This window comes from Ruditapes philippinarum, unplaced genomic scaffold (assembly GCF_026571515.1).
Source record: "Ruditapes philippinarum isolate M1 unplaced genomic scaffold, ASM2657151v2 ctg1206_1_1_1_1, whole genome shotgun sequence".
NCBI lineage: Eukaryota > Metazoa > Mollusca > Bivalvia > Venerida > Veneridae > Ruditapes > Ruditapes philippinarum.
The window spans coordinates 152,065-160,850 of record NW_026858413.1 but is presented as its reverse complement, the minus strand read 5'-3'; the positions used below and the strand labels follow the sequence as shown (position 1 = coordinate 160,850).

The 8,786-nt window shown below is 32.1% G+C and overlaps 1 protein-coding gene across 6 annotated transcripts in view; it reads right to left on the bottom strand.

Moving 5' to 3' along the window:
- Positions 1-545: 545 nt before the first annotated feature.
- LOC132753133 (uncharacterized) overlaps positions 546-8,786 on the bottom strand; it is a 59,695-nt gene continuing 51,454 nt past the window's right edge. For 5 of the 6 annotated variants that reach the window (XM_060743573.1, XM_060743569.1, XM_060743572.1 and 2 more), the window contains exons 6-8: positions 8,194-8,256; positions 7,875-7,970; positions 546-7,371 (exon numbers count right to left, since the gene is read on the bottom strand). In XM_060743573.1, the coding sequence (XP_060599556.1) occupies positions 7,136-7,371; positions 7,875-7,970; positions 8,194-8,256 (395 nt within the window). In that variant the 3' untranslated portion in view covers positions 546-7,135. The remainder of the gene's footprint in view (positions 7,372-7,874; positions 7,971-8,193; positions 8,257-8,786) is intronic. The other variant, XM_060743575.1, reaches the window with a different exon arrangement.

Sequence of the window (8,786 nt, the reverse complement as noted above, 5' to 3'; positions counted from 1 at the left end):
TTGTTGCCCTGGAGTTACAAGGTCCAATGTTTCATTATCACTGATCTGATGATCTTCGAGCACATTTAACTTGGCGTAAATATGTAATTTTAAGAGATTTATGAGAGACACAAAAAGTACGTCTTCATACTTATATTTGACCGTCTTCATACTTATATTTGACCTTGACCATTATGTACTTCCATTTACCCATATTTCCAGTTTCATAAAAATATTTTCAGTTATTTTTACATCATCATGGGATACAGTATCGTTGACCCATCCGTTCGGAATGGAATAAGGGGTAATTTCTTGAGAAATATTCTTTTGTTTAATAGAGGGCCAATGGCCACTTACTCTATTGTTATGGAATGAACACTATTGTTCTCTTTTGTTCTGTTTATAGTTAGATGGCCTATATCTATTCGGTAGTGTGGACAGACAGATGGACAGATGGAGGGTAAATCTAAAGTCCCCTCTGGTTAAATCGGCAGGGCTTTAATTATCATAATGACTGCAATGTGGAGGTCATTGTAGGCAGAGGAAATAAAATAAAAAGCAAACTATTTATACAATTTTCAAAACATTTTAATATCTTGTCAACAGTAGAGAAAAGCTTAATCTAATTAATATTTAACTGAAAACTTACTGGTGTAATCCAATGTAGCACTTAATTAATGATAAACATAGGCAAGATAAATGTAACTTATCTAGAATCTAACAAAAGTAAACAAAATCATATAATGTAAGGTCATACCAATTTTGTGTGTGAGATACTAAAATTTCTTTCCAATAAACCAAACTATAATAGAAATGTGGTAGATATTAGTAAAAGTATGTCAGTTTGAACTTCTTATACGAGTTTGAGGTATTATCCTGCACTATGAACAGTATAATCATGAAATAATCAGATCTAAATTAATATTTTATGTTACATGTTATGTAGCATCATTTTATCTTATGTACAATAAATAATGTACTTGTTTGTCCCCTAACATAGGTATATAACACAAATACAGCTGTTTGACAAATATCTCAAGAAAAAAATTAAGAAGTATATTTGAAATCAAATTGCACATTAACATGTCTTTAGATAGATAATCTATAGCTAGGAAAGCTTGGGGGAGAGATCTGTCTAATGGGAGATTCAATTTTCATTAAAATACAAGATATATAATCAAGATAAGTGTGGAAGTGAATTGAAGTTAAAGTGTTACTGAAGTAATGAAACAACACAGGTGGTTGTATAACATGCCTATATAAATGTCAGGACTATACACATTAAGATAGAGACATGCATGATTAGACTTAAATAAATGTCAAAATAACTGAATATTACAAAGTATGCACTATTTTCAGGACATATACTACAACTGTGGTCTATTTATAAAATATACAATGTTTTTTTCTGGATTAAAGTGAAGAAAAACAAACAACACATTACAATGTAGAATACAAACAGCTGGTTTAACATTTGAGCAGGAACTTTCCTGTTTCTATGTTTACAATGATTTGTTGCTAATGTTTTTCTTTAGTATCAGCTCGTAATAACACAACGCTGACCTTTCATTGAAATTTGCCTCAGGACCAAAAACCCCTAGACAGGAAGAAAATGGTCCCACTTCCACCCATTAATAACAGGAAAATGAACTAAAGCCTCGAAGATTATGAACAACATGATCCTATTCACAACTGTAAATACTAATTTTGTGAGTGTAAAAGAAACAAGATTGCAATTATGAACTAGAAATGTGTCCAAAGGACACGGGTGCCCCCACCGCGCCACTGTTCTGTCAATCTTATGACTCTAGGTCAAATTTTTTTTGAAAACTAAAAATCTTAGTAAAGGGCAAGATTTAAAACTACTGAATAAATCCACAAGCAAAACCCAAGTTGAAAATTGCAAATTTATACTACTGTAAGTCAAGGGCAATAACTCTAACAAAACTGAAAAAAATCCACCTGCAAAGTCCCAGGTTCATAGCTTCACAGTGATGTGAATCATTATTCCTGTAATTTAGTGATGTTGATCATTATTCCTGTAAAGTTGGTCGATTCTAACTCAAACACTCAAGGAACAAATAACAACATAATGAAACAGTTTTTACTAAGTCAAGGGCAATAACTCTAAAAATACTAAATAAATCCAGACGAAAATACCCAGGTGCACAACTACACATGCTGATCAATATTCCTGTAAAGTTTCATAACTCTATGTCAAATCCTTTTTGAGTTACATGCGACACAAGTTGAAAATTGCAAAATTTTACTAAGTCATGGGCAATAACTCTTGAAATACTAATAATATCCACAATAAAATACCCAGGTGCACAACTACACATGCTGCGCAACATTCCTGTAAAGTTTCATGACTCAAGGTCAAATACTTTTTGAGTTACATGCGACACAAGTTAAAAAATTGCAAAATTTTACTAAGTCAAGGGCAATAACTCTAAAAATACTAAAAATATCCAGACGAAAATACCCAGGTGCACAATTACATATACTGATCAACATTCCTGTAAAGTTTCATGACTCTAGGTCAATTACTTTTTGAGTTACATGCGACACAAGTTGAAAATTGCAAAATTTTACTAAGTCAAGGGCAATAACTCTAAAAATATCCAGACGAAAATACCCAGGTGCACAATTATACATGCTGATCAACATTCCTGTAAAATTTCATGACTCTAGGTCAAATACTTTTTGAGTTAATGTGCTACACAAAAGAGAACTGACAGAAGGACAGACGGAAGTCCGGCCAAAAAGGAATAAGGGGCCATTTCTTTTGTTATTTTCTATTCTTTAATAGAGGGCCAATGGCCCCTTACTCTATTGTTACGGAATGAACTCTATTGTTCTCTTTTGTTCCGTTTACAGTTAGATGGCCCCCTATCCTTATTCGGTAGTGCCGATGGACAGACGGACGGACAAGGATAAATCTAAATGCCCGCCACTAAAGTGGGGGCACAAAAATGCCGCCACATTAATACAACACTAAACAGTAGTGTGGGAACAGAATCTTTTTGTTTCTATACAAATGAACTTGTCATAATGCAGTTGAGTCTAGTGAATTTGGTGGTCAAGGTCATATTTCAGCCTGCCAAATAAAAGACAATTTGCAGATGTGTCTAGTGTTCAGATACAAAGGCAATTTTAAAATATATATAAGTATTCATACTTGACAAAAGTTTAGGTATTTACTGTATTGCATAGCTGTATTTAACTTGAAAATACAGTTACAGTAACTGTTTTTTTTTTTATTTATCATTATTTCTGCAAACTTTAAAAATCATTAAAGATCCTGTATGTTTTGTGATTGATATTGTTACTGTGTGTATACCACACTTGCAAAAAGTTATATATGTATATATTTATGCAAATAAAACAATTTTCAAACAGTGAAGAATATTTAAAATGTGTACTGCAAATATGTGTGAACATTATATTTAATCCATAAATTACATGCATTCATTTCTTTTTGGAAAATTTGACTTAAAATTGATAGAAAATAAATTTCTAATTACCTCCCTTTATTTACACGAAATGTTAAATTGGGAAATATCTTTATAAATAATGCTTATTGGAACTTACAATATTGACAAATCTTAATTTGAGCATTATATTTATGAAATAAAACCATGAAAAAATTGTGTTACAGGATCTTTAACAATTTAAAATCATCGTTATATACATGATGTGAATCAAATTGCTCAAATTATTTCAGAAATACTACTGCAAATCTAACATCTCTCTTGCTAGAGGTCATGACTTTTACACTAACTTCCAGCTATTGAATCTTTTAATAAAAAAATGCATATCATAAAAGCCAATTTTGACCCCAGAGCTTTTATTAAAACAAACTTGGTAGAAACCCATTGGAAGATTTTTCAGGCGGAATATCTAAGCTGGAGCATTCTGTATATCAATGATCCCTGGGGCAGGGACAACTTTGACACTAGAGGCAAAATTTGAACAACTTTGGTAGTAGACTTTTAGATGGTATCATATACTAAATATCAAAGCACTAAGCCTTGTACCTTCAGATTTTTAAATAAATGTACATAATGAAAATCAATGATCCCTGGGTGTGTCCAATTTTGATCCAATGGCTATAATTTGAACAATCTTGGTAGAAGTCTATCAAACAATTCCTTATGCTAAATAGCTATGCTCTAGGCCTTGTGGGTCTTCACAAGATTTTTTAAATTGATCGTTTTAATTTCTTTAGGTTGCCATAGCATCCAAAATTCTGCTTGGAATCAAATTCTTTGAACAACTTTGAAAGCCCTTCACCAATCACAATCCAGCCAAGGTTGGTTCAAACTGGAGTAGTGGTTTTTCACAAAATGATTTTCAAGTTCAGTATATAATCTATATAACATACATTCACACACAGGTGATTCGTTACATGCCACTGCATTGAGATGCTGTTATGGCATATCTGTGTATAGTTACAAAGAAATATGCACCATTATTATGATAATAAAAGTAGGTAAAATAATAGGCAAAGTTCACAGCAACAAATAAACCCAAACATAACTTCATTTTCACTAATCAATCACTTTATACACAGCCTACTACAATAACATACAGCAAGGTCTCTACGTAATTCATCAACAATTACTTAGTCAATTTATGTACTATCTACATCAGTTTAATCAGCTTATAGAATTTTAAATAACACTTTATTATACCAAAGTAGGAAACAAGAAAACATAGAAAATATTCCATATACAACAATTCAAATATTTCATATACAACAATTCATTTTGATTTAACTTTCTTGGAAAAAAATCTATACAATGCCCTTAAAAATGTCAGCCAATTATCATATATATTTTGAGCATAATATTTTAAAGTATACAAAAGCAAAATGAGCCACGTCACAACAAAACCAACATAATGGGTTTGCGACCAGCATGGATCCAGACCAGCCTGCGCTTCCACGCAGTCTGATCAGGATCCATACTGTTCGCTTACAGACCTAATAACCAGTAAAGAAACTGATAGCAAACAGCATGGATCCTGATCAGACTGAGCGGATGCGCAGGCTGGTCTGGATCCATGCTGGTCGAAAACCCATTATGTTGGTTTTGTCATGACACGGCTCAAATGTTAGTGTAATTCTATGCTTTCTATTTAACAGAATAACATGACAGCACCACTTAATCTATTACACATAATGATAGAGCACAATGTATAACAACAAGAATTATTTCTAACTATAGAAACTGTCTTAACCATAACTTTTATATTTGCTAATTGTTAAACTAACTTATCCTTGTTTGATCATTAACTAAAACAAAACAATTATACAAAAGCACTCTTACATGCGCCTCTTCATATAGTATATATACTGTTAGGTAAAAAATGTATATTTTAACATAATATATAATAATTTAAAGAACAAGTATTGAAATTATCAGTTTACAGGAACATGTAAAGGAAATGATATTATGCATAAATTAAACAGGCATTCTTCATGTGTAAAACAGTTCATTGAGCAAAAGCTAAATTTAATGAGCATGTAAATTGCAATATTTATCATTTTATCAGTTTCAAACATTTAAATATCACTGTTATGTTGATAGGAATGAAATGTTAACTCATTTAATCAAGATTAAGTTACTTGTATTGTTCACTTTGTTTAACTGATTCTTTTGTTAACATTTTAATTTCTATCAATAAACAATATAACATTATAAACAATATAAATAAAACAGAAGGAATAGTATAACTACTTGTATTGCCTGCTGAGATATCAAATTATGCATTTTTAGAAAAGAAAACAAGTAGACAATGTTGTATATAGATGACATGTACATGATGACTTGTTCAAAACACTTCACTATGATACTTTGAATTTAAATGAGCCGTGTCATGACAAAACCAACATAATGGTTTTGCGACCAGCATGGATCCAGACCAGCCTGCGCATCCGCGCAGTCTGATCAGGATCCATGCTGTTCGCTATTAGTATCTCTACATGTAATAGGGTTTGTAAGCGAACAGCATGGATCCTGATCAGACTGTGCAGATGCGCAGGCTGGTCTGGATCCATGCTGGTCGCAAACCCATTATGTTGGTTTCGTCATGACAACGCTCAAATTAACTTTTAAACATAATGTCTGATCTCTATTGCTATTCTCGAGACAGAAATAGTTATGTGATCTAGCAGCTATATTATTGAATTGTTCACCCATTTTTTGGCAATAAAACAGTTCAGAAGCACTCGATTGAATTTTGATCATTTTGAATTCAAGCATAGAATATATCTCAATACATCATTTTATTTACCAAAAAAAAACAACAAGAGTGTATTTAGTTTTAAATACATATTTCTCTACAAACTAGGGTTGTTATGTTTATCCATTTAAACGGATATGGTAAAACTGGAAAGACATCCACTGGAAGATGTTTCATGCCAAATATCTAAGCTTAATTTTTTTTACAAGATTATTTTAGATCTACTTATAAGGGAATCAATGACCCCTGGGGCAGGGCCAATTTTAACCCTATGGCATTCATTGGAACAAACTTGGTGGACATTCACTAGAAGATGTTTTATGCCAAATATCTAATCTATAGCACTTGTGGATTGTCACTCACAACAAGATTTTCTAAGTTTTAACAATATATACTTACAAAAGGAAAATCAATGACCCACTGGGGTGGGGTCAATTTTGACCCTTGGTGTTTTACTTGAACACACTTGGTAGACATCCACTGGAAAATGTTTCATGCTACCTCTTTTGGATTTTTACAAGAAGACTTTCTAATATTCTACTATATACATATAAGGAAAATCAATGACCCCTGGAGCATGGCCAATTTTGAACCTTAGGGCTTTTATTTAAACAAACTTGGAAGGCATTCACTAGAAGATCTTTCATGCTAAATATCTAAGCTTTTAGCTCTTTCACAGATGCTGTGGTGGCATAAAAAACTTATGTTGATAAGAATGAACAGTTATCTGTGCTGAAGAATTTTCATGACTTCTATCAGCCTAGTGTACATATACATCTAAAGTTATTCAAAGTGGTTACTGGTTATAGAAATAAACAATATTTAGTTTTAAATTTGATGAAAACAACACATGAAAATATAAAACACAATCATGGAATTCAAAAATCACATTATCACAGTTTTTAAATTACACTTCTGTTGTCAAATTGTCTGCCTTTACAGTAGATGTTCCAAACATGTTGGAATATTTTTTGTACAAGTCCATCCTGTTCCAATCCTGTAATGCCGCGAGTATTTTCTCATGTGTAGCTTGTTCTTTTTCAATATCTCTCCATCTCTTCAATATCTGGTATATGATTTCCTTTACTCCATGGGTAGAATAATTCAATTTCATTTCACTGATGTGAACATCTGCACCATTTGCTGAAAACAAAAATACCAGAATCACATCACATGTATCTTACCTGATTATTATTTTTAACTTAATAAAACATGAAAAAAAGTGGTGCAATATATACCTGGATAAACATAACCACCCTTTTCTTCTCGGATATTCTTTAAAAGTTTCTCTCTGATCTAAATTATCAATGGTGATGCATTGATATCGGATAGTCTTCGCTTATAATGTGGCACAGGCTTCAGTCTATATAAATCAAGTGATCCTGGGCAGGACCAATTTTGACCCCAAAGGTATGATTTAAACAATTTTAGTAGGGACCACAAGGGAAATGCTAAGGTGATGCTACATGCTAAATTTATAAGCTGTAGGTCAAAATCCATCAAGTGGTTTACCGAATTATGCATAATGATTGACACACTGCCATCACAAAAGATCACCATTGAGCATCTTTGCGAAAAGGTGAGCTACAAATCTTGTAAGATACAAAAACAATATGTTAGTACTTTGATTTTGAATATATACTTACTGAACAAGAATCTGAAAAATTGTGGATAATCTTGACTAATTAAATCCTCTCGGAGCTGATACATAACTGTGTTGCTAATTCCACTTGGTTGCTGATCTAGAATAGTAACAAAAATATATTGATCAACATAGATCTTTCTGAAGCATTTAGTTTATTTGTGCCTTTAACAGATAATGATTAATATAAAATTTAAGCACAAAAGTAATTTGTTATTGTTTTATGGTTTTAAATACTGCAAACTTTGCCAACTTTCATCATGTCTAGCTAACTTTTATCAATTTATGTTTGAACAATGTTTAATGTAATTTATAAGTATTACCTTGATAGTGTAAATGATTAGCTACTCCATTTTTCTCCTTATACATCCTGTCATCTCCAACCCCTGTGTATATATAAATAGTTATATAAGTTAAAGGACAGGATATATGGGAAAATATAGTTGTACTAAGGTAATGTATACAACATGGCATTTTAGCCTGACATCTGTATACATTTGACACTATATATCTGCATCAAAAACCTGTACCACATATTCATCATACCACATAATTACTACATAATTATTGTCATTGCAAACCTCAAAAGCTAGCTTGGCTAGGGCTTGATTATAAAGAATCCTCCATAACAACGCTAAAGCCATTTCACAATGACATAATTCAAAACTTGACTATACTGACAGCAATTTTCCCTGCAAATTGTTGAATTTATATCCCTAGCCGAGTTCTGGTTATTTCTATCACAACTAGACCTATGACTGAAGGTGATTAATACCCCTACCAGCAACTTTCACTTTTTGAAAAATAAGTGCTCTGAAGAAAAATTTGAACTCAACCTATGGTAAATGATTTATATCAACTGTGTACAAAAAATATGCGCATTTCCTCTTAATATTGACGATTCCCATAAAGTTTC